The sequence below is a fragment of the Bubalus kerabau genome, chromosome 1, assembly GCF_029407905.1.
Source record: "Bubalus kerabau isolate K-KA32 ecotype Philippines breed swamp buffalo chromosome 1, PCC_UOA_SB_1v2, whole genome shotgun sequence".
NCBI classification, from domain to species: Eukaryota; Metazoa; Chordata; class Mammalia; order Artiodactyla; family Bovidae; genus Bubalus; species Bubalus kerabau.
Window position 1 is genome coordinate 146118148 of NC_073624.1, and position 27923 is coordinate 146146070.

The following is a 27923-nucleotide window of genomic DNA, read 5'->3' on the forward strand; positions in this document are numbered from 1 at the left end:
TTCATTTTTACCTACCCAGATTCTACAATTTTCAGGAAGGAGAACATTAACAGAAGTAACAATATCCTTTCCATTTTAATACCCCCTACTCTCAGTTTTAAAAACATGCTTTATTCATTTAATATCTTAGAATTTTTCTTACTTATAGTGAACAGGTATATTCTTCTATGTAACCCAAATCACTTTCTTAGCACTTTTTTTTTTTTCTCAAAGTCCATTAATTCTAGTTCAGGTTATACTTTTGGGGATGACTTTGGGCAATCACCACTATCAATATCAATAAAATAACACCATTCTTTGAAGAACTGCGATAGTAATGATGTTTCAGGAATTTTTTTTAATTTTATTTTTAAACTTTACATAATTGTATTAGTTTTGCCAAATATCAAAATGAATCCGCCACAGGTATACATGTGTTCCCCATCCTGAACCCGGGAGATTATCAAGGTTTAATATTATCGCTGTATTCAAATAGCTTCCTCCAAAGACTATCAAATCTGCTTTCAAGATTGTGCAGATGGTTGAACACAGATGAATCTAGTACTCGTATACCAATTTAATTATCTTTCCTGTTGCTGAATTAAAATTTCCTCAGTAGGACATACTGAGGAAATTTTAATTCAGAAATGCCCCCATGCTACAGTGATAATGCAAGATGCAATGGAACAGCGTAGAAAGGAACAAAAGGACAAATGACAATAATGAATGATACAGATAGGGGCAAAGAGCAAAATTCAATCACTATTTTTTTTGGTCAATGATAACTGAAGAATCCAGTACGGTATGAAATGAAAACAAAGTTTCTGTTATGTTTTTGTATAGAAGGAATAGCTCTCTGAAATACTAGAGGGAAAGAGAGTCAGAGGTTCCGATGAATTATATAAAAATAAAACAAATTAGAACAGAAAAAAGAAAACATCTTGCTCCTTAAATCTGGATAATATTTTTCAGTTTATGAAGTATATAAATCACAGATTTATTATCCAAAAATATCTCTGATTCATCTGAAGAGAAATCAGATTGAAAAGAGCTCTAAACCAAGTAGATCATCCTCCTAGCAAGTGACAACTTCAAGCAATCAAATTATTGAGTAATAGGCAAAGTATAAGACATTTAAGAAATATTTTCCATGGGTACTTTGAGTTTTCTGCAAATTCAAGTTTTTCATTAAGAATTATCCTCTAAAAAAACAGACATGCATCTTATTGATTCAAGGATGCCCATGCCTTAGTTTATCCTCAAGAGAGGAATCAATCTGTTTTCCAGACCCAAATATGGTCTGAAATTAACCATATCCATTCTCTTAATGTTGAACATATTGCATGGGTCATATGTCCCAGGGAGGTACTTGACTATATGTGTGATTGTCAATTCAAGAATCTAGAAAGCATGATAAACTATTTTCCAAAACAAATAATCAGAATCCTGATTTTAACCAGAAGGACTGGAGTCCTCTAGTTATATCAATCATTTGAAAGCTGAAATCATGATTTAGTCAAAAATTATGTATGAGCATTTTTAACCAGAATTTGATTGAAAACTCAGGTATTCCTACAGCATAACTTCTTCTTCTTCTTCTTTTTTTTTTTTTTTTTCTGCAGAGAGAGGACTGGGGAGGTAGAGCAAGAAGGGAGGAAAAATGGGAAATTAAATTCTACTAGAGTCTTACACAAATCCTGTGAGGTAAATAGTACTATACTTTCCTTTATGAAAATATGAGGCTAGGAAACATTAAAGAACTTGTGCCAAAGCCACAGAGGTAATTCTAGGGCAGGCATTAATCCTAGGTCAGCATGATCCTGAAGTCCACTTCACAATGCCACAGCTAATCATTCTGCTCAGAAAATTAAATAATTAAAATTATGTATTGTTATCAATAATAGGCAAACATTCCTGCATCCCTGACACTGTAAAAAGTTCTTTCCCCAAACTAAAAATAATAGCTGCAGTTTAATGAGTATATACCATTTGTCTGGATCATTTCTATTAATCTTGGTCTAGGAAGTATTATCCTTGCTTTGAAGATGAAGCTCAAAGAGATAAAATAACATGCCCTAGTCTCACATCCTACAGCTGGCAAGAGGCAGAAGTGGAATTCACACCTGCTCTCCCTGAACTCCAGAGTCTGTGCTTTTCTTCACTATTCTATTTTGCCTCCCCTTCACAAGTTCTCCTAACAATATTTTGAGTTCAGGAATTTCTTCTCTTTCCAATGAGAAAATAGGTTCAGAAGGATGCTGACTGGTAACTATAGTATAGCCAGGCAGGGATCCAAATTCAGGCCTAGCTGAGTTCTGAGGCTCTGGCCACTGTACCTGGTGGACAAGGGCAATGAACAAGAATGAAAAATCGGTGTCCCTCAGAGGAACAGATCTTCACTTTAAAACTTGTCACCACAGCTATGGAATCTACTGCTTGGGAACCTTGAATCAGGCTGGATACACAACCTGCAGATACCCTGGTAGAAATAACTGGGATCAGTTGCTGACTACCGTGGAGTTCAGTTGGATACCTCACCTATTAGAATGATGTAAAAGAATCTACATTTCACAAACATTACAACTGACCCTGATTTAGTGGCAGAGGGAGTCTTTGGGAGAAGCTGCCAACATCAAGCTAAATCTGGTCAGAAGAACAACACAAGATAAATGATAAAGTCTTCAAAGTCAGGAGACTGGACTTCTCTTTATTGACATGCATACTGCATACACGCGCTATAGACTGACTGTCAGATCCAGTAAGAAGCAGACTCAGAGACAGAGAGAGAGAGAGAGAGAGAGAGAGAGAGATGCAAGGACAAAATAAAACACCTTATAGGGAATTAATTATTCTACTACATTCACCAGAAAGTATTGATTTTCACCCATACTGTCACAAACCCAATGTAATGAATTATTTCTTAAATTCCAAAAGAATCAGGATAGTCATTCTTTTATTATAATTCAGCTGGTAACACATTCTTTGAGTTTCCTTCATCTTAGAATGTCTTGATTTCCCCTTCATTACTGGATCTGAGACTCAGAATGGACAGTTCTTTTCTTTCAGCACTTGAAAAATGTTGCATCATTTTTTGTTGGCCTTCATGGTTTCTAGTGAGAAACTCAGTGTTGTTTGAATTCTTTTTCCTCTGTATGAAATGTGATGCTTCTGACTGTTTCAAATTTACTTGCTTTGTCTTTAGTTTTCAAAGAAAGTTGATGCTAATGTTTATTGGTGTGGATTTCTTTGGACTTATGTTTGGGGTTTTCTCAGATTCTTTATCTGTATATTTTGGGGCTTTGGCCAAATTTGGGAAGTATTCAGCTAATATTTCTTCAAGTGCTTTTAAAGCTGCTCTTTCTCCTCTCTCCTTCTAGAGTTTTGAAGACACAAATGTTAGATTTTTCTTTATAGTCCCACATACTCCTATGACTCTGTGTGTATATGTGTATGTACATGTATGTGCTTGTGTGGTTCCTCAGTCAATTTTCTGCCCATTGTTCATATTTGATCATTTCTATTGCTTTATCTTTAGGGTAACTGATTCTTACCTCTGTACTTTCCTTTCAGTTACTGAGTTTATTTATTGAGGTTCTTAAAAACTATTATTTCAGTTATCGTATTCTAATATTTATATTTGGTTCTTCTTTCATGGAAGGCTAGGCTCCTCACTTGGCCTTTGCTGGTGTAGGTAGACTGTAGCCACCATTTATTCTGTTTTTTTGTTGTGTTGTTTGTTTGCTGGAATAGATGGTTATAGGCCTTCTATCCTCCTATGGTGTTATGTTCATGGTGTTTTGGCCAAAAGGAAAAGGCTTTTACTGCAGTTGAGCTTGTGTGTTTATTTGCCAGTTTCTGGGTTGCTTCCTCAGCTTCCAGCTGCAGGATATGTGAAGTAGAAAGACAACCCAGAGATCTTACTCTCAAGTCATTTCTTTGGACTCAGGTTCCTTTGCCAGACTGCCTTCTCTCCACCTTTCAATGACTTCTTATATTTGCTTTACATACATATAATGTCAGCATGTTTATCTGAACACAATGAAAGTAACAGGGAAAAATATGTCTATTCCATCTTTCCTGAAGTAGAACTGTTCTAGTTGGGTGATTTTAGTGAATTACTTCAGTTTCTATCCCACAATTCTATGATTATGGATGAGGATACCATTCCAGGTTCTGAGAGTGCCTGATCCTTAAACATTACCAGATTTTAAACTTTATTCTGTGGGAGAAAATATTTGCAAATGAAGCAACTAACAAGGGATTAATCTCCAAAATATGCAAACAGCTCATGCAGCTCAGTATCAAAACAACAAACAACTCAATCAACAAAGTGGGCAGAACTAAATAGACATTTCTCCAAAGAAGACATATAGATGGCTGAGAAGCACATGAAAAGATGCTCAACATCACTAATTATTAGAGAAATGTAAATCAAAACTACAATGAGATATCACCTCAAGTCAGTCAGAATGGCCATCAAAAAATCTACAAACAATAAATGTCAGAGAGGATGTGGAGAAAGGGGATATACTGATTCCACTACACTGCTGCTGAAAATGTAAAGTGCTACAGCCACTATGGATAATAGTATGGATGTTCCTTAAGAAACTAAAAATAGATCTACCATATGATCCAGCAATCCCACTCCCAGGGATATATCCAGAGAAAATCATAATCTGAAAAGATACATTCACCCCAATGTTCATTGCAGCACTATTTACACTAGCCAGGACATGGAAGCAACCTAAATGTGCATCAATAGAGGAATGGATGAAAAGATGTGGTACATATATACAATGGAATATTTCTCAGTCATGAAAAAGAATGAAAGAATGTCATTTGCAGCAGAATGGATGAACCTGCATGCCTGCTAAGTTGCTTCAGTTGTGTTCAACTCTTAGTGATCTGATGCAATGTAGTCTGTCAGTCTCCTAGCTTCATGAGATTCTCCAGGCAAGAATACTGGAGTGGGTTGCCATTTCCTATTCCAGGGGATCTTTGCAATCCAGGGATTGGACCCTCATCTCGTGTGTCTCTTGCATTGGCAGGCAGGTTCTTTGCCAATAACACCACGTGAGAAACTCCTAGAGATTATCATACTAAGTGAGTAGGTGTGACAAAGACAAATATCACATTATATCACTTATATGTGGAATCTAGACGATGATACAAATTAAGTTATTTACAAAACAGAAACAAACTCACAGACTTCAAAAACAAAGTTATGTTTACCCAAGGGGAAATGTTGGGGGAGGAATAAATGGGAGGTTGGGATTCATGAAGTACAATATATAAAATAGATAAACAACAAGAACCTACTGTATAGCACAAAAGATCTCTACTTAATATTCTGTAATAACTTATATGGGAAAAGATAAAGATTCTGCTTAAAGAAATATAAAAAGGTTCTTTTTTATTACTAAGTATAACTTTTTAATATATCATAAGCATTAAATAATTGTATTAAAATACTATCCATTTAGGGAAAAAAAGCTATTCTAATCTATTATTAAGGAAATTTTTTAAACAAAAGAAGGCTGAATGCCCCAAAGTCCTGGATTTCCCAGGAATTTCTTTCTTGGCACATAGAGCCCAGTTATTGGTTCTAATATGCAAATTCATTTCCCTTTCATTTTTCACTCTTTAATTCAATAAACACTTGTCTAGAACCATGTGAAGAGTCTTAAATAAATACAAGAAATATATAATTGAATAAGATGTGTTCTATGTACTCATAAAGCTTATAATCCATTCCTCCAATGAACCTCTCCAAGTCCTTGTCTGGTTTGTGCTTTGCCTCTGTCTTCTCTTCTACCCACTGTACCCTGAGTTTTCAAACATAGATTCTATATCAGCTTATTGTCAGTGTTTTTTGATAAGCTGTAGGTTTCCTGAGGGAAGAGACATTTACTTTGTGGCATCATTCTCGAATATGTCACCTTATATAGTATGAGTTCAAGAAATCTCTGCAGTATGAATGACTGACAAAAAGTGAAACTCTTAATCCAAGTAACTAAACCCATAGGCCAGATAGATTCTGTTGATACAATTCTTAAAACATCTGCAATTTGGCATCATTTTTTATTCCATTATTTGAGGGCAGATATTGGAGTATGACCTTGAAGATTAACTAGCATATTCGCCTTATTTCATTTTTCTCATTAACCTTCTAATCATTTCATAATCCCCAAATCAGAGAAGTGCAAGAAGGGGAAGAGCACTAGCACGTTTGGATGGAAAAAGAAAGGAAAAAAGAGTTCTTTTGAGCATCAAATATTATGGGCATGAATCTTAAGTAATCCAAGGCACAAAGGGGAAGTTTGCTTTCAAGGACGGACAAGGCAAAACCTTGTTTAAAACGTAACTGAGTTATAGGGATCGGGATGAAGGAGGCACAGAAATGACAAAAGGCCTTTGTCTGAAGCTGCATCAGTTAAGTTGCTTCTGGTTCCAAGTAGAAATTCAACTCAAAACATTTAGCAACTAAATAAATTTGTTAGATCTTGTAACTGAAACAATTCTATCTGTGACTGGTTTGTGAGTGAGGAGTGATCTAGCAGCTCAACAATGACACTGAAAATGTGTTTTTTCTTTCCCCCTTGATTTTTACTTTGTTTTCTGAATTTCACATTGTCCTTAAGTTGGTTTCCTTCATGGTTGCAAAAAGGTTGACCATAACTCTTAAGTCTATTAATAATCCTTCATCACATCACATTCAGAGACAGAGAGAAGGAGAAAGAGAGAGAAGAAGAAGGGACAGGGGGAGAAGGGGGCTGGGGAAGAAAGCAGAGAAGGCAAGTCCCTCAGCTACCTAATGAAATTTTTCTATTTCCCTTTGTGACAAAATACACCACATGCCCAACAAAGAATTGCTTGAGTTGCTCAGTGCCTGCGTTTCCCCATGGAACTAAGGAAAGGGATGCACTAGGTGTGAGAGAAAACCAACTACTTTCTACATTGATATTATTTTGTTTTAAAATAAACACCTATGCTTGTTGCCCTACATCATTTTGTATCAACATAGGAAATTTCGCCTCCCTCAGAGTGGTAAACTGGAATATTTGTGTGACTGGGTTTAATCAGTCAATGATAAAAACTAGAGATTCCTCTTCACTATTTTTAAGACTGAGATGTACACTTTAATTAAGAAATAGCATAAAAATTGAGATATGCTAATATTAACAAAAATAACGGCAGCTGTTTATTCTAAAACAGACGGCTTAACATGCTTTGACTCATCATTTGGTTCCATTGATTTTGCCCTTAAATGAGAACACTTAGGGAAAAAAAGTCATCATCAGATTAAAACAAGGGCCATCCCATGTTTCACTGGGAATAAAACAGGTGGGTTTAGTGTGATATGTTACATGAACTGCTTTTAGATTCTCATAATAAATGTTTCCCTATTTTTTAAACAATAAAGTAGAACAAAATTACTTTCTTTTTAAAGGTATGCAAAAAACTATTGAATGGAGTAATATTTTTGAAGAAAAATATTTAGTAGTATAAAACATTTCAATAGTATTGAAAGTTGTGAACTGATGATTCAAGAATATTGCTTCAATGCTTCAAATTACAATATAAAATATTGATTATGTGTTTAAAATATAGTGTACTGGTGCATGATTTTAAAGTCTTCCTGAATTTATAGAATTTTAGATCTAAAAGCGACCTTAGAAATCTAGTTCAAATCCACCCACTTACATAGGAATGATTAAAGACACTGAGAATTTAAGATTCAAGTGACTTGCCTAAAGCCATGTGGCTAATCAGTGCAGAAGACTAAGGTGCCTGTTTCTAGACTATAAACACTGCTCTTCTTACTTTTAACCTACATGAAATATTAAACCACTCATATAGGACACCTGAATACTTAGCAAAAGACATGTTATATATTTCATTTTGAGAAAAAAATGAAATAGAGATTATTCTACCATTTATTAAAGCATAAACATAATGTTGCTTAATTTATCCAAATATAAACCTACTGGTTATGATTCTGTTACAAAAGAAATAAAAACAGTAAATGAGGAAAATATATAGGAATGAGAAGAACAAAGAAAATTAATCAGACAGCTAGCTTTATATTTGATTCAGTGAGGCCAATTACACTCAGTAAAATCACTACTGCATTTACTTTTAACAAAGTCATGTAGCATACAGTGATAATGTTAAGATTAGATACAGTTCACCACACTTCTAAAGGGGGAGAAAAAACATTATTAAGAAATAGTAATTATAAAGGCTATAAAATATACCATTGATTGATGACACATTTGATTAATAGAGAAAGGGAGAAAAATGGCTTATGTATATGCAAAGATGGCATTCCTAATATATTTGAAGCACTTAAGTTATTTGTGGAAGCTAAAATCACAAAGACATTATTCTGCATGCAAAGTACAATTTAATACAGTTTATAACTGAATGAGAGTGGTTTTAAATTAGAATTATTTTCTTGTCTTTTCTTATTAAGAAAATCAAAACAACAGTTTTGTCCTATTTTGCTGACAGTGGTTTCTGCAGTGGGATTGCTACTTAAGCGGGAGAGAATACAACATCATCCATATCATTTTAAGAACTTGAGTTGGCTCCTAGAAATGTTTATAATTGCCCTTGCAAAAGAGAGCAGCCTCAGCATGTTGGAAAATTACTGGTCAGTCAACAACTACTTATTGCATCCCAGGTATATGTTCAGAACAGTACATGTGGGCTATAAAACATAATGCAGTTTCCCCCCACCCCCTTGGGAACTTTAGAAGGAGAAGGAATGTTGGAAAATACTAATGCCCATGGCAGAAGAATAATTAAGTACTTTAATTAATAAATGTGGTCCATCAATGCAATTACAAATCAGAAGGTGTAGAGATCATTTTGAAAAAGAGTAGCCTGAAGGCAAATGAAAGCAAAATCCCAGAATATTTAAAGATAGAAAATACTCTGCTTGATCACATTCAATGATGGAATGTCATCTGTTTCTTTAGACTGTCCATTCCAACTGTGGGCTGTAATGGCGGACCCCAGAAAAGTTTCTTTACATCAAGTCGAAATCTGTGCTGCATTGTGCTTAGTCGCTCAGTAGTGTCTATCTCTGCGAACCCATCATTTGTGGCCCACCAGGCTCCTTTGTCCATGGGGATTCTGCAGGCAAGAATACTGGAGTGGATTTGCATGCCCTCCTCCAGGGGATCTTCCCAGCCCAGGAGTTGAACCCAGGTCTCCTGCATTGTAGGTGGATTCTTTACCATCTGAGCCAACAGGGAAGCCTAAGCTAAAATCTGCCTCTCTTTAATTTCTATCATCTTATTTTCATGTCTCAGTTGCTCCAGCCCTTCCATGTGGCAAAATTTCAATGCAAGTAATAATATAATCTTTCAGTATTCTCTATTTATTCTGTTAACTGTGATAAAGGCATCATTCTATTATTCAGTACTTTATGCTATATAATTTATCAAAATCTTCTTAAATATATTATCTAAAACCGACACAATACTCCAAATGAGTACTGGCTAGCGAGAATTCATAGGAAAAATAATTTTCCTCCATTATGATGTTATATTTCTATAATTGCAAGAGAAAAAGTATATTTGCTTTATTACTTTAGGGAGTTTTATTTGACCTCTCTTGTAAACTTCAGTAAAGCAAATTCTGAAAGAACTTATGTATGTGAAGGATACATTTAATTTGAATATAGATTTTTATAGTTATTGCTGTTAAATGTCTCTTGTTGATTTTTGACTCATTTTTTGAGCTTGACAAGATATGGTGACTCATGGCTTGATCATCCATAACATAAGCTTTTTCAACCAGATGGTTTGATAAACAGATTTGATAAATAGATTTCTAGATTTTCCAGAAACTCATGCAATAATACCTCTTCGACAAAGGAGGCAAGAATATACAATGGATTAAAGACAATCTCTTTAACAAGTGGTGCTGGGAACTCTGGTCAACCACTTGTAAAAGAATGAAACTAGAACACTTTCTAACACCATACACAAAAATAAACTCAAAATGGATTAAAGATCTAAACGTAAGACCAGAAACTATAAAACTCCTAGAGGAGAACATAGGCAAAACACTCTCTGACATACATCACAGCAGGATCCTCTATGACCCACCTCCCAGAATATTGGAAATAAAAGCAAAAATAAACAAATGGGACCTAATTAACCTTAAAAGCTTCTGCACATCAAAGGAAACTATTAGCAAGGTGAAAAGACAGCCTTCAGAATGGGAGAAGATAATAGCAAATGAAGCAACTGACAAACAACTAATCTCCAGAATATACAAGCAACTCCTACAGCTCAACTCCAGAAAAATAAATGACCCAATCAAAAAATGGGCCAAAGAACTAAATAGACATTTCTCCAAAGAAGACATACAGATGGCTAACAAACACATGAAAAGATGCTCAGCATCACTCATTATCAGAGAAATGCAAATCAAAACCACTATGAGGTACCATTTCACACCAGTCAGAATGGCTGCGATCCAAAAGTCTACAAGTAATAAATGCTGGAGAGGGTGTGGAGAAAAGGGAACCCTCTTACACTGTTGGTGGGAATGCAAACTAGTACAGCCACTATGGAGAACAGTGTGGAGATTCCTTAAAAAACTGGAAATAGACATGCCTTATGATCCAGCAATCCCACTGCTGGGCATACACACTGAGAAAACCAGAAGGGAAAGAGACACGAGTACCCCAATGTTCATCGCAGCACTGTTTATAATAGCCAGGACATGGAAGCAACCTAGATGTCCATCAGCAGATGAATGGATAAGAAAGCAGTGGTACATATACACAATGGAGTATTATTCAGCCATTAAAAAGAATACATTTGAATCAGTTCTAATGAGGTGGATGAAACTGGAGCCTATTATACAGAGTGAAGTAAGCCAGAAAGAAAAACACCAATACAGTATACTAACGCATATATATGGAATTTAGAAAGATGGTAACAATAACCCTGTGTACGAGACAGCAAAAGAGACACTGATGTATAGAACAGTCTTATGGACTCTGTGGGAGAGGGAGAGGGTGGGAAGATTTGGGAGAATGGCATTGAAACATGTAAAATATCATGTATGAAACGAGTTGCCAGTCCAGGTTCGATGCACGATACTGGATGCTTGGGGCTGGTGCACTGGGACGACCCAGAGGGATGGAATGGGGAGGGAGGAGGGAGGAGGGTTCAGGATGGGGAACACATGTAAACCTGTGGCGGATTCATTTTGATATTTGGCAAATCTAATACAGTTATGTAAAGTTTAAAAATAAAATAAAATTAAAAAAAAAAAAAATACCTCTTCCCTGAGTGGCTATGAGAATACAGATGAGATAATGTTAAAAACAAACAAACACTTATCACAGTATTTAGAAATGAGTAGATGTTCAATAAATGCTAGATCTTTTCTTTAAGATAAATATTTGAAAACGACATAAAGAAGTACAGAATCTCCAAGATAAAATTGATCTCTTTCTTGAAATTCTTTCTGTTAACCTGATACAATTTTCCCTAATTACAACAACACTCAGCTTTCATTTTTCTGTCTTGGATGCAAAGATATAATTATAAGTCTTGTAAAGTACATGTTGGTAAAATATATCATTGACTTGGAATGTGTAGGAAAGAGAATGTACATGGAGAATCAAGAGGGATGGAAGGAAATAAATGCATGTCAGGTTTCCATAGGGTTCTGAACAAAAGCCTAGCCATAGAAATAGAGTAGATTGATTCAAACATTAAAGAGTGGATATATGTTGGTGCCAGGTAGAAAATACCTGGTAATTAGTGCTTGGATTTCAAGCACAAAAGGAAATTTAAACTGATGCAGGAAGCAAGAGCAGCCATCTGATGCCCTTATGTCCAAGATAGGAGGAATGAAGAGGGAAAAATGGAAGAGTCTGCACAAGGTAACAACATTAGCCAGATAAGTAAGAGAAGAGTCATGGAAACAAGCCATGGTAATAACGAGGCCAGAAGTAATGAAGAATAAAACAATGGTAATAGTAATGAAGTGAAACTTTATTCCAAATTCAGCTCAGTTCAGTTCGTCGCTCAGTCATGTCCAACTCTTTGCAACCCCATGAATCACAGCACGCCAGGCCTCCCTGTCCATCACCAACTCCCGGAGTTCACCCAGATTCACGTCCATCAAGTCAGTGATGCCATCTAGCCATCTCATCCTCTGTCGTCCCCTTCTCCTCCTGCCCCCAGTCCCTCCCAGCATCAGAGTCTTTTTCCAATGAGTCAACTCTTCGCATGAGGTGGCCAAAGTACTGGAGTTTCAGCTTTAGCATCATTCCTTCCAAAGAAATCCCAGGGCTGATCGCCTTCAGAATGGACTGGTTGGATCTCCTTGCAGTCCAAGGGACTCTCAAGAGTCTTCTCCAACACCACAGTTCAAAAGCATCAATTCTTCAGTGCTCAGCCTTCTTCACAGTCCAACTCTCACATCCATACATGACCACAGGAAAAACCATAGCCTTGACTAGACGAACCTTTGTTGGCAAAGCAATGTCTGTGCTTTTGAATATGTTGTCTAGGTTGGTCATAACTTTCCTTCCAAGGAGTAAGTGTCTGTTAATTTCATGGCTGCAGTCACCATCTGCAGTGATTTTGGAGCCCAGAAAAATAAAGTCTGACACTGTTTCCACTGTTTCCCCATCTATTTCCCATGAAGTGATGGGACCAGATGCCATGATCTTCATTTTCTGAATGTTGAGCTTTAAGTCAACTTTTTCACTCTCCACTTTCACTTTCATCAAGAGGCTTTTTAGTTCCTCTTCACTTTCTGCCATAAGGGTGGTGTCATCTGCATATCTGAGGTTATTGATATTTCTCCCGGCACTCTCGATTCCAGCTTGTGTTTCTTCCAGTCCAGCATTTCTCATGATGTACTCTGCATAGAAGTTAAATAAGCAGGGTGACAATATACAGCCTTGACGTACTCCTTTTCCTATTTGGAACCAGTCTGTTGTTTCATGTCCAGTTCTGACTGTTGCTTCATGACCTGCATACAAATTTCTCAAGAGGCAGATCAGGTGGTCTGGTATTCCCATCTCTTTCAGAATTGTCCACAGTTTATTTTGTGATCCACACAGTCAAAGGCTTTGGCATAGTCAATAAAGCAGAAATAGATGTTTTTCTGGAACTATCTTGCTTTTTCCATGATGAAAACAAATGGAAAGATAATTATGAAGATCATGCAATTAGAAATGCATAAAAACAAATGGGAGAATATTTGAGAAGTATGACAGGATGAAACAAATTTAGTTTTGATAATTCTCGAACTGTAGACCGAGGGCCAGTAGCATCAACACCACTAGAGAATTTGCTAGAAAAGCAAATTTTCAGGCTCCACTCCAGCTCTACTGAATTTACAGTAATAGTTTTTAGGTAAAGGTTTAACAATAAGCTCTTCAGAAACAAAAGGGGGAATTGAGGGGGAAGTCCTGATTCATAGAATTAGGGAATTTCTGATTTCTCTGGTATGCATACTCCTACTATGGCCAAGGAACATGACACAAGGGACATGAAGTTGGAAAGAGACCCACATAGTCAGCTCTCCACACACTTGTGATGGGCTACTCTCCCAGAACACTGTGGCAAGTAAATGTACACCATGCATCAGAATCACAGACTTGTCAAAACACAGCTCGGCCACATCACCAGGGTTTCTAATTTATAAAGTCTAGGTGAACTCTGGTTCTGGAGAAGATTCTTGAGAGTCCCTGGACAGCAAGGAGATTAAACCAGTCAATCCTAGAGGAAATCAATGCTGAATAACTGAATATTCATTGGAAAGATTGATGATGAAGCTGAAGCTCCAACACTTTGGCCACTTGATGTGAAGAGCAGACTCATTGGAAAAGACCCTGATGCTGCGAAAGATTGATGACAAGGAAAGAAGGGGCAACAGAGGGTGAGATGGTTGGATAGCATCACTAACTCAATGGACATGAGTTTGCGCAAACTCCAGGAGACAGTGAAGGACAGGAAGCCTGGAGCACTGTAGTTCATGGGATTGCAAACAGTAGGACATGATTCCGCAACTGAACAACAAAGTGGGGGGGGAGGGGGTGCTAAATATTGCATTTCTAGTAAGTTACCAGGTGACACTGATACCGATGGCCTAACGACCACACTTTGAAAAACACTATTCTAAGGATCCTTTGTGCCACCTATTCAGAAATTTAATTGGCATACAGAGTCATAATCTCTAAAATTCCACTGAATCAAGTTTTATCTACCGCATCCATTTGTGGCAAAAATCCAAAGAGTAGTTTTTCAGGTCTCACCTTTCCTGATTCTCAAGCAATAATTGACATGAGTTAAATACTTTCTTCTAAAGTTTCTAGTTTTCTAAACTAATTCTCTAGTTTTCCATTATTCCACAATCTCATGGTTTTCTTCTTGCTTCTCCGGTTATTTTCTCTCAGTTGATTTTTGTGTGTTTCTCCTCTTCTGTAGGCTAAATTTTGGAGAGCCCCATAATCCTAACCCCGCTTCCTTCCTCTGGAAGACTAAATTCTCCTTCTGTTACATCATCCCATCAAATGCTTTTAAATGTCATCTATATGGTGACAATTTTCAATTTGCCCACCTAAACCTCTTCTCTAAACTTCACACTGGATGTTTCTTCTCTACCTGACATTTGCACTTGGTTATCTCATTCTTAGTATATTGCCTCATTTTTCACTTCCCCAGTGGCATCTCCTCAAATCTTTTCCAGTTCAGTAAATCTAACTCTGAGGTTAGATCCCAAACCTAACCATGCTCTTTTCTTAACTACCTTATTCAATAAACCCTATCACCACCATTTCTAAAATATTTTCTCAATGTTATGGCTTCACTATCTCCATAATCCTCACCATAGATTGAAATGCACTGAAGCCTGGTGCACTGCAGTCCATAATGTCTCAAAGAGTTGGACAAGATTTAGCAACTGAATAACCACAACAGCAACACACATTAATATCTGCCACTTAGGTTTATTGTGAGGATTAAATGAGTTATTAGATTAAAAATATTTACAACTGGTTTGTCACATAAAAAGCTATTACTATCCAGAATTATCTTGTTTATGTACTTGTTCCCATATTTATTATCTCTAGATCTTATATAGAGAATAAGCTCCAAATGGACAGGTATTTGATTGTTTTGTTTGTTTACTAAGGTATCCTCTGTGTCTAGAAAAGTGCCTGGTATGAAGCAGGTCCTCAATAAAGATTTGTAAAATAAATCAATGGATCTTCTGTGTTAAGTGAGATGACTCCCAAAAAAACAATACCCACTGACCTACATGCACAGTCTAAATTAAAAATCCCTTACCTTCCAAAGAGATCTTTCTAGTAACTATTTTTTTACAAAATTCTATCTTAAGAAGTACTACCAAGTGCAACAAATGACCTCACTTTAGTTATACTTTTGCTCTGAATAGCTTTCAAATATCTATCTTTGCATTTTGTGATTTATAGGAAACATCTGCCCCCCCCAAAAAATTTATTATTTATTGGCCATTGACAGGGTACTAAGCACAAAGAAGCAAAGGTTTTAACCAGAAGGTCGCTGTCATTCCCTTGTTATCAATAAAGATTGGGTAACAGGCATTTCCTCCCAGGTCCCAGACTTAAGTATTTGCTTGAGATCATAACCATGAGTTCTTCCTGGAATGCTGACAGGAAGTTTTGCACTCATGAGCTGTGGTGGATCCTTATTTTTCCGATTCATTTCCCCTAAGTTGCCTCACACTACAGACTTCTTTCCTATCTTTGAACTCCTACTCTCAGATTAGTACCTATCTGAGTACTAATGGTATTATACCAGACCTATCTGGAAGCTAAGGGCTCTTCCCTGAAAATGCTTTATCTCATGACTGTATTATCCATGAATTAGCTCTATCTATGCAACAATAGTTCTTGGAAAATACAATACTATAGCCAAATATAGGATGGTTAAGAAGGAGAAATGAAAACACAAAGCAGACTCTAAACAGAAATCAAACATTCCACTAGATTAAGTATATAAAAACTAGTTACAGGGGATTTTCTGTTCTTTTCTCCCCTTTTGGCAGGGTTGGGAGGTGGGACATCAAAGGTCCTGAAAAATTAATTTAAAGGCCTTAAGGCAAGGAAACATTGCGAGTTTGCAGCAGTTTCTTCAATATTATACTCTGCTTGTCCTTATATTAAAGTAACTTCTGACCTCCACTTTTCACTACCATTTAAAAGCTTCAATATCACTACCCAAAGTATTCAAAAGCACTGATGTATGAGGGATAGTAAGTATACATTTCTTTGGGTCACTATGTCATCTAGGAATGGAGTTCAAGTTTTGGGGAACTATTTCTCATTCAATCATTAACTTGTAATTAATAACTTTACAGATTAAAAAAATACTTGAAATGGCTCAAAATAATAGGCAGAGTCACTGTTGATATAGAGATCAGTTCAGTTCAGTTCAGTCACTCAGTCGTGTCCGACTCTTTGTGACCCCATGAATCACAGCACACCAGGCCTCCCTGTCCGTCACCAACTTCCGGAGTTCACTCAGACTCACGTCCATCAAGTCAGTGATGCCATCCAGCCATCTCATCCTCTGTCGTCCCCTTCTCCTCCTGCCCCCAATCCCTCCCAGAATCAGGGTCTTTTCCAATGAGTCAACTCTTTGCATGAGGTGGCCAAAGTACTGGAGTTTCAGCTTTAGCATCATTCCTTCCAAAGAAATCCCAGGGCTGATCTCCTTCAGAATGGACTGGTTGGATCTCCTTGCAGTCCAAAGGACTCTCAAGAGTCTTCTCCAACACATTTCAAAAGCATCAATTCTTCGGCACTCAGCCTTCTTCACAGTCCAACTCTCACATCCATACATGACCACAGGAAAAACCATAGCCTTGACTAGATGAACTTTTGCTGGCAAAGTAATGTCTCTGCTTTTGAATATGCTATCTAGGTTGGTCATAACTTTCCTTCCAAGGAGTAAGTGTCTTTTAATTTCATGGCTGCAGTCACCACCTGCAGTGATATAGAGATAAATAATACCAAAAAATAGAAAGAAGCAAATTCAACAAATACCAAGACTAAGACAGTTACTGAAACTGAACCTGAAATTTAGAATTAACTCGTCTATCATCATTACCTAAAGACAAATACCTGAAATTACATAATGTAGTTAAATGATAAATGCGATACTGATAAATGAGTTTGATGTTTTTTATAGGATTCTGTAAAAAATTAGCATATTGCCTGAATCCTAAATAGGGGATTGAACTATAAAAGAATATTTTTAAGAGAATGAGAATACACAGCTTGAAAATATCAATTTTTTAAATTGAAATTTTTCTTTCTAAAATTATGCATATAGTAATTTCAAATATTACTTTATTTTCTTTATACACTTTTATGTCCAGCTATCTGCCAAAAGAAGCTTTTTTAATCAAAAGTTTTAACTATTAAATATTTGAAAATAATTAATCACAGACATGATTAGCACATTGATCTACAATTTTTTACCCATCCTGTTAACAGAGATATTAATTGATTTTAGAGGACAAGAATTATTAATACAAAAAGACGTTTACTCCTTGGAAGAAAAACTATGATGGACCTAGACAGCATATTAAAAAGCAGAGACATTACTTTATCAACAAACGTCCATCTAGTCAAAGCTATGGTTTTTCCAGTAGTCATGTATGGATGTGAGAGTTGGACTATAAAAAAAGCTAAGCACAGAAGAATTGATGTTATTGAACTGTGATGTTGGAGAAGACTCTTGAAAGTCCCTTGGACTGCAAGGAGATCCAACCAGTTAATCCTAAAGGAAATCAGTCTTGATAATTCATTGGAAGGACTCATGCTGAAGCTGAAACTCCAATACTTTGGCCACCTGATGCAAAGAACCAACTCACTGGAAAAGACCCTGATGCTGGGAAAGATTGAAGGTGGGAGGAGATGGGGTAGACAGAGGATCAGATAGCTGGATGGCATCGCCTCGACATGATGGACATGAATTTGAGTAGGCTCCAGAAGTTGGTGATGGACAGGGAAGCCTGGCATGCTGCAGTCCATGGTGTCACAAAGAGTTGGACACGACTGAGCGAATGAACTGAACTGAACCTCTAAACAGAGTGCGCTGTGTAATTTTATAGAGACCACTCAGCCTTTCTGGGATTGAATCTTAGTGTGATAGTTTAAAGGAACTACAAAGCCTATTTAAATAACAAAGTGATATGTACATATCAAATAGCATTGCTATTCTTTGTGAAGAAGCCAAGTTAAAATTGTGAAATGCATGTTGCTTAGTCATGTCTGACTCTTTGTGACCCTATGAACCGTAGCCTGCCAAGTTCCTCCGTCCATGGCATTTCCCAGGCAAGAATACTGTAGTGGGTTGCCATTTCCTTCTCCAGGGGATCTTCCTAACCCAGGAATCAAAGCTGCATCTCCTATGTCTCCTGCATTGGCAGGTACATTCTTTACCACAGCCACCTAGGAAGAGTTCTTAGATAGCACACCTTAAATACATGAGGGTTAAAATGCATTATAGACTCAAAGTAAAGACTCCTGAGAAATTTTCTTTATCCTTTTTACATCAAGAACAACAGAAAAAAAAAAGTCTATGTTATTTGGAGAATTATACAAATATGAATAGGTAAAAGTTCTGTTGAAACAATTCCTCTAAAACCAAGATAAATATTAGTATCCAAATTCTATAGCATTTATTTTTTTGATTACTTAACCTTGGGTAACTTATTTAACATCTCTGAATTTCTTTTTCTTTATACATGAAATTAGTCCAATAATTTGATGCCACAAGAATGTTATAAGAATTAAGTATGAAAACCCTGGGAAAGCACCTGCCATAGGTGAAGAATTGACTCATTGGAAAAGACTCTGATGCTGGGAGGGATTGGGGACAGAAGGAGAAGGGGATGACAGAGGATGAGATGGCTGGATGGCATCACTGACTCAATGGACGTGAGTCTGAGTGAACTCCGGGAGTTGGTGATGGACAGGGAGGCCTGGTGTGCTGCAATTCCTGGGGTCACAAATAGTCGGACACGACTGAGTGACTGATATGATATGAATGCATCATTAATATCTTGCTACTTACTAGAAACACCATTTGACTATTTTAAATTCCCCAGCTTAGTTCATTCTACCTTATGGAATGATGATCTTATAGCTTCTAGACCTCAGAACACTTCTGCTTCACTGCCCTTGATCTGGTATCTATATACTGCCTTTTATATTGAGCACAGGTGATAACAGTATGTTTGTTCAACTTGTTTCCAATTCTCCTCCCCCCATTCTTCCTGGGGTACCCAAAATGAATAATATTTTACTTTATGGAACATTGTCAGCAAAGGCAGCTTTAGAACAGGAACTATAAAGTTAAAAAAATTGTTGGTATACTTATATTTTTAAATTTATTCCATTGTTCTCTTAAAACTGACTTTCTTAAGTCACTCACTGCCCTGCTGCTGTTGCTGCTGCTAAGTCGCTTCTGTCGTGTCTGACTCTGTGTGACCCCATAGACAGTGGCCCACTAGGCTCCTCTATCCCTGGGATTCTCCAGGCAAGAATACTGGAGTGGGTTGCCATTTCCTTCTCCAATGCATGAAAGTGAAAAGTGAAAGTGAAGTCACTTAGTCATGCCTGACTCTTAGCAACCACATGGACTGCACCCTACCAGGCTCCTCTGTCCATGGGATTTTCCAGGCAAGAGTACTGGAGTGGGTTGCCATTGCGTCCTCTGACTCACTGTCCTACTCGATGTGTATTCCAAGAGACTGGGAGTCTCTGAGAGTTCCAAGCTTTGAATTCAGTGTAGCTGTGGGAGTAGACCACCCTTCCTTATAAAGAATGAATAAAACCCCTCTAAATCTAAATCAGGTCAGTGGCATTGTCAACTATAACACATAAAAGGGGAGTTCAGAATCCTTTAGTTACAGGACTATAACTTGGAGTCTTGGTCATAATAGGAGGATGAGGGTGAATGGTTGATTAGATTTGTACAATTGATCAGTGAGATTGTCATGACTGGGGCATATGGTTCCTGCATATGATTACAGGTAAAAGAGAAGCCTGGCGGGCTACAGTCCACAGGGTTGCAAAGAATTGAACATGACTGAAGTGACTGAGCACACATGCAATTTTCATTTAACCCTCAAGGTAAAATTCTTGGAAGAAACAGTCACAGGTATTTCACATATAGTTAAATAATCTAGTACTGACATAATTCATTTCAGATTTGTATTTAAAGTGTTATTTAAAAATAGTGTGACCAACCATCTTAGCTCTAACATTACCTTTTGAATTGCATAGTAATATCTTAAGCTCTGAAGCTGTTTATCTACTCATTGTAGTTAAGATCACTTAAATGTTAATTGGGCTTCTCAGGTGGCTCAGTTGGTAAACAATCTGCCTGCAATTCAGGAGACCCAGGATAGACTCCTGGGTCAGGAAGATCCCCTGGCCAAGTGAATGGCAACCCCTTCCAGTATTCTTGCCTGGGAAAACTCATGGACAGAGGAGCCTGGTGGGCTCTAGTCTTGAGGGGTCACAAAAAGTAGAACACAGCTAAGCAACTAACACTTTCACTGTTCAAGTGTTAATCACCTGTGAATCTGTAAATCACATGTTAATCACCTGTAAATATCTTATTTACCATTTACCAAAAATTTGCTATAGGTCCTATTCATATTTAGCCATGCTAGCAAAATCCTTCAAGCAAGGCTTCAACAATATGTGAACTGAGAACTTCCAGATGTACAAGCTGGATTTAGAAAAGGCAGAGAAATCAGTGATCAAATTGCCAGCATCTACTCATCTACATAGAGAAAGCAAGGAAATTCCAGAATAGCATCTACTTCTGCTTCATTGACTACACTAAAGACTTTGACTCTGTGGAACACCACAAACTGTGGAAAATTCTTAAAGAGATGGGAATTCCAGACTACCTGACCTGCCTCCTGAGAAACCTGTACGCAGGTCAAGAAGCAACAGTTAGAACAGGACATGGAACAACAGACCGTTTCAAAACAGGAAAGGAGTACATCAAGGCTATATACTGTCACCTGCTTATTTAACATATACAGAGTATATCATGTGAATGCTGGGCTGGATGAAACACAAGCTGGAATCAAGATTGCTGGGAGAAATATCAATAACTTCAGATATGCAGATGAACACCACTCTCATGGCAGAAAGTGAAGAGGAACTAAAGAACCTCTTAATGAAGGTGAAAGAGGAGCGTGAAAAAACTTGCTTAAAATTCAACATTCATAAAATGAAGGTCATGGCATCTGATCCCATCACTTCATGGCAAAGAGATGGGGAAAAATGGAAACAGTGACAGACTTTATTTCCTTGGGCTCCAAAATCACCACAGATGGTGACTGCAGTCATGAAATTAAAAAACACTTGCTTCTTGGAAGAAAAGCTATGACAAACATAGACAGCATATTAAAAGGCAAAGACATTAGTTTGCCAACAAATATCCATATAGTCAAAGCTATGGTTTTTCCAGTAGTCATGTATGGATGTGACAGTTGGACCATAAAGAAGGCTGAGAGCCAGTGAATTGATGCTTTCAAACTATGGTGCTGGAGAAAACTCTTGAGAATCCCTTGGACTGCAAGGAGATCAAACCAAGGGTTCAGGATGGGGAACACATGTATACCTGTGGCGGATTCATTTTGATATTTGGCAAATCTAATACAGTTATGTAAAGTTTAAAAATAAAATAAAATTAAAATTTAAAAAAAAAAAAAAAAAAAGAAAATCAACCCTGAAAATTCATTGGAAAAGACTGATGCTGAATCTGAATCTCCAATACTTTGGCCAACTGATGCGAAGAGCAAACTGGTTGGAAAAACCCTGATGCTGGCCAAGATTGAAGGCAACAGGAGAAAGAGGCAACAGAGAATGAGATGGTTGGATGACATCACTTACTCAATGGACATGAGTTTGAATAAACTCCCAGAGATAGTGAAGGGCATGGAAGCCTGGTGTCTGCAGTCCATAGGGTTACAAAGACTCAGACACAACTTGGCAACTGAGCAACAACAACAAATACTTAGCCATGAGCCTGAGCTCACTGAATAAAAGCATAATTTAGAGAACATTGCTAAAAGTGCTTAAAAATATAATGTACTACATGTAGATTCTGGAGATGAACAGCAATATTGTAAAATTAATTGGAAGCTAAAGGTATGGTAGGACTCTGTAGTAAAAGCCTGCAAAATGGGGTTTCCTTTTTTTTTTTTTTTCTTTTCCATGATTACGTTTACTTTTAAATGCCTAAGGGGGAAAGAAAAAAAAAAAAAAAAAAAACTAGAAATGTATCTTCCAGCCCCACTTTCTCCTCCTTCCCCACAAAGCTACCAGAACCTCTCTCATTAAGATCACTGCTGACTTCCTCATCTCCCACCCCTCCAGGGTCTTGTCAGTACTCATTCCACTGGAATAATATGGAGCATGTAGCAGCACTGTCCGCCTAATTGACCAGCCATGCTTCTAAAAACTCACCCATTCCTGAATTTCCTTTTTTACTTTGTTGATCATTCTTTCTCAAGTTCCTCTTCTTCTCTCCTGGATATGTTTTCTTAAGGTTCTGCCTTTGATCCTTTTATTTTCTCTTGCTCTATAGCAGGTGAATCCTACATGAATGGCTCTAATCATCACCTGTATATGAATGGTCATCATAGTTAGCTGTAATTCCTCAAGTTCTTATATTGTGTTGGTTGCTATAATCTCAACCTTATATTGAAAATACCTTAAATATCTTTAAAGTACTACGTGGATGTTCCACTAGCACTTTATATTAATTCCTGCTCTAGAGTGACTCCTCTTTCCTCATATTTCCAATTTCTCCTAAGAGAACCACTATCTTCTCAGGCAGGCTTTTCAGGTGGTTCAGTAGTAAAGAGTACACCTACCGATGCAGGACACATGGGTTTGATCGCTGGATCGGGGAGACACCCTGGAGAAGGGAATGGCAACTCACTTCAGTATTATCACCTGGAAAATCCCACAGACCTCTGAAGAGCCTGGCAGACTATAGCCCATGGGGTCACAAAGAGCTGGACACGACTGAGGACTGAACATGTGCACACACACATCCTCCCAGGTAGAAGCCAAAACCATCAAAATTATCTTCTTTGCCTCCATCATCACCATCATTAAATGTGTTTTCAATTTCTGATCAATATATGTAATCCATTTACAATTCTCCCATCTACAATTTTCTATTCTCATGTCTCATTCAAATTCTTACTTCTATATATGATATTCAATAACCTTTCAACTGGTCCTGCCTAAACTTTTTTCTACTCAGTTGACATATAGTTTCCAGATTAACACCTAGGAAGCAAAGCCATGATGATGTCACTCTCCTACTCAAAACTGGTAATCATTTGCTATACTCTACTATATTTCAAAACTAAATTCTTTCATTTGACCATAAGGGCTACAACCTTTGTTTCAACTGTGGACCCAAACTCTCCCTTTTCCAAGGCCTATGCCCTCCAATTTGTTCTCACATGAGGCAATATGTCCTGGAAAACACTTGGAAGTCTGTGGAGGCATTTTTGGTGACCACAAAGACTTGACTGGGGGAGGTGATGAATGTGGATCCACTGCCCTTGATTCTGAGTTTTCTGCCACACAGAACCCCATTACAATGACTGTCCCTACCACAAAGTATTCTTCTACCTAAAATGCCAAGAGCTCCCATGAAGACACAATGTGGCATAGACAGATTCGATTACTTACTTTTTTCAATTTCTGTTATAACTTTTCCATCTCCTCTGCTTAGAATGCCCTTTTCACATTTTCCCAAATGTTCAAATCTTGTTCATCCTTTAAGACCTATAGAAAATGTCACTTTGCTGCGAGTCCTCCCGGAATTTCCTGACATGAATCTCTAGCTCCCACAGCATTTCATGTATTCTCTAACACGACTTTGTTTCTGCTTGGATAATATGTTTCCCCTTTTCATTGGAAATGTAATATAGTAAAGCTCCATCTTTTATTTCCTCTATAATTAGTACTTGTGGAGGTTTGCAAAGATCCTTTTTTTTTTTTTAATTTTATTTTATTTTTAAACTTTACATAATTGTATTAGTTTTGCCAAATATCCTTTATGCTAACATGCCTAATATTACAGCATAGGCCATAAGTGTAAATGAGGGCTCCAGTACAGACTCCCTGGTTTGTGAATAATTCTGAAATTATTGCCTCTGTCTTCACTTCAAATCACTATTACTTTTAACCCGTTGTCTAACTTTGACCCTATGTCCCCAGTAAAATTTAATGACTATGACTTCTCAGTTATAATTTTTTGTATTGTCTTCCAGAACAATATAGCCTCATATTTTCTTAGAAGAAGCCCCATCTGGTTGAACCCAGACCTCATTCCTGAGAAGTGTTTCAGTGGATAAGCATGAATCCTTACTCTCTGCTCCTTGTTTGCCCTCATTTCATGGATGCTCCTGGTAAATGGTCACCAAATATTTGTTGAATTAAGAGATCCTTGGAGTGAATAAAAGGCTAACTGTGTATTCAGGACAGGATTTAGAACTATGATACCACAAAAAGATAGAGCTTAATTTCCAGACTTTAAGCAGCAGTATTCATGTAGCTTTTTCAGGCACATTTCACCGCATAAATTTCACAGCATTGCAGAGAAGAGACTGATCCTAGGCTTCCAGTCTGAAGTCACCCTAGGCAGTCTTAAGGATCAACAAGCCAATCATAATCAGCTTTTAAAAGATGATTGCCTCATTTTAGCCTTTTTAATAGCCCTACCTCACTTTTGGTTTCTAAAATCTTATATACTTTTTCTGTTCTCTGCAGAGAAAAGAAATAAATTAGGTATAATTGCAAGAGTTCTGTCACAACTCTCATAGGTACACTCTGGGATTCTTAAAGAATATGATAATTCTACATTGATTATTTGAGTCCTATATTGGTTAGCTGCAAACAAAACATTCATCATCATCACCTACAAGAAAATGGAAGAAAATATATCTGTTTCCCTAGAGCATGATATTTAGAAAATTAAGTGCTTCCATTTCATTGATATGACATATTCTCAATCACAAAAACAACAACAGCAAAACCATACAAATCAGGACTAGCTTTTCCACTTGAAAGTGATAGCACGATGCCCTTCCTGAAACATGTACTAAAGACAGTGACACATCAAAACTTAATCAGAACAAGCTGCTGCTATAACGAAATAACCCTGTCCATGCAGAAACAGATAATGCCAGTTACTTCACATAACTTGCACTTCAAGCAGACAAAGCATCATACTGGTACCTTTTATCACTTTGGCTAGAAATGATTAGAAATCGGGAGTCTTTACACCTAGAGAGCAAAGAAGTATGAAGAACAGTCCTGGCTTTCAGTATCCACCTGCCAATGTCTACAATGCAAAATAAGTTCATGCAGATATAATCACTCACTCCATTAATATGTCCTGAGCAGCTACTATGAGTCAGGCATTACTATTAGGATATGTCAGGAGATCAAAAATTCCTACCCTTATGGAGGTTTTATTTTTCCATGTTTATATATAAATGCAGGTGATCTTCAGTGCACACCCTCCCCCAGGTCCTTGGTTCTTTTCAACCTTCACAGACTTCTGGGTCTGGGGCAATCTTGACCTTCCACACTATTTTTCAATATACCTAATAGTTAGATCTGATAGAGTGCCTAAAGAACTACAGATGGAGGTTCATGACATTGTACAGGAGGCAGTGATTAAGACCATCCCCAAAAAAGAAATGCAAAATGGTGTCTTACAAGCCCTTAATAAATAGCTAAGAAAATAAAAGAAGATAAAGGCAAAGGATAAAAGGAAAGATATACCCATTTGAATGCAGAGTTCCAAAGAATAGCAAGGAGAGATAAGAAAACCTTCCACAGTGATCAATGCAAAGAAATAGAAGAAAACAATAGAATGGGAAAGACTATAGATCTCTTCAAGAAAATTAGAGATACCAAGGGAACATTTCATGAAAAGATAGGCCAATAAAGGACAGAAATGGTATGGAACTAATACAAGCAGCAGATATTAAGAAAAGGTGGAAAGAATACACAGAAGAATTATACAAAAAAAATCTTTAGAACCCAGATAATCATGATGGTGTGATCACTCACCTATACCAGACATTCTAGAATGTGAAGTCAAGTGGGCCTTAAGAAGCATCACTATGAAAAAAACTGGTGGAGCTGATGGAATTCTGGTTGAGCTATTCCAAATCCTGAAAGATGAAGCTGTGAAAGTGCACTCAATATGCCAGCAAATCTGGAAAACTCAGCAGTGGCCACAGGACTGGAAAAGGTCAGTTTTCATTCCAATCCCAAAGAAAGGCAATGCCAAAGAATGTTCAGACTACCACACAATTGCACTCATCTCACACACTAGCAAAGTAATGCTCAAAATTCTTCAAGTAAGACTTCAACAGTATATGAACCATGAACTTCTAGATGTTCAAGCTGGATTTAGAAAAGGCAAAGGAACCAGAGATCAAAATGCCAACATCTACTAGATCATTGAAAAAGCAAGAAAGTTCCAGAAAGACACCTACTTTTGTTTTATTGACTATGCCAAAGCTTTTGACTGTGTGGATCACACCAAACTATGGAAAATTCTTAAAGTGATGGGAATACCAGACCACCTGACCTACCTCCTGAGAAATCTGTATGCAGGTCAAGAAGCAGCAGTTAGAACTGGACATGGAACAGGCTGGTTCTAGATTGGGAAAGGAGTACATCAAAACTGTATATGTCCCCCTGCTTATTTAACTTATATGCACAGTACATCATGTGAAATGCTGGTCTGGATGAAGCACAAGCTGGAATCAAGATTCCCAGGAGAAATAATCAATAACCTCAGATATACATATGACACCACCCTTATGGCAGAAAGCAAAGAAGAACTAAAGAGCCTCTTGAAAGTGAAAAAGGAGAGTGAAAAAGTTGGCTTAAAGCTCAACATTCAGAAAACTATATCATGGCATCCAGTCCCATTATGTCATGGCAAATAAATGGGGAAACAATAGAAATAGTGAAAGACTTTATTTCTGTGGGCTCCAGAATCACTGCAGATGGTGACTGTAGCCATGGAATTAAAAGATGCTTGCTCCTTGGAAGAAAACTATGACCAACATAGACAGCATATTAAAAAGCAGAGACATTACTTTGCCAACAAAGGTCCGATTAGTCAAAGCTATGGTTTTTCCAGTAGTCATGTATGGATGTGAGAGTTGGACTATAAGGAAAGCTGAGCACCAAAGAATTGATTCTTTTGAACTGTGGTGTTGGATAAGACTCTTGGGAGTCCTTTGTACTGCAAGGAGATCCAACCAGTCCATCCTAAAGGAAATCAGTCCTGAATATTCATTGGAAGGACTGATGCTGAAGCTGAAACTCCAATAGTTTGGACATCTGATGCGAAGAACTGACTCATTGGAAAAGACCCTGATGCTAGGAAAGATTGAAAGTGGGAGGAGAAGGGGACCTCAGAAGATGAGATGGTTAGATGGTATCAGCGACATGATGGACATGAGTTTGAATAGGCTCTGGGAGTTGGTGATGGACAGGGAAGCCTGGAGTGCTGCAGTCCATGGAGTTAAAAAGAGTCGGAGATATCTGAGCAACTGAATGTAACTGAATATACAACCCTTTTGAAAAGTAATTATAGATTTTCAATAAGCAATTTATGGAAATATATCCCTAAACATATGACTGAAAATAAACTAGATGCCTTTTTAAACTCTTTTAGCTCTCTCTGGTCACTGGGAAGCATTTGATGAAAGGGACAAATGGAAGAAGGCATAGCAAAACAATATTAGATATTGATTCAACCAGAACAGAGTTTCAAAAACTTAACTAGATTTTGGAAAAGTAAGCACCTGTTTGAGTT

General features: G+C 37.3%; 1 protein-coding gene across 19 annotated transcripts in view; it reads right to left on the minus strand.

Moving 5' to 3' along the window:
• The window catches only part of CTNNA3 (catenin alpha 3), a 1911430-nt gene that overhangs the window by 695971 nt on the left and 1187536 nt on the right, over nt 1–27923 (minus strand). The window contains exon 2 of one of the 19 annotated variants that reach the window (XM_055590728.1): nt 22927–22970. The exons of the other annotated variants lie outside the window; for them this stretch is intronic. Within the exon in view, the coding sequence (XP_055446703.1) occupies nt 22927–22941 (15 nt within the window). The 5' untranslated portion in view covers nt 22942–22970. The remainder of the gene's footprint in view (nt 1–22926; nt 22971–27923) is intronic. 19 annotated transcript variants of the gene reach the window in all.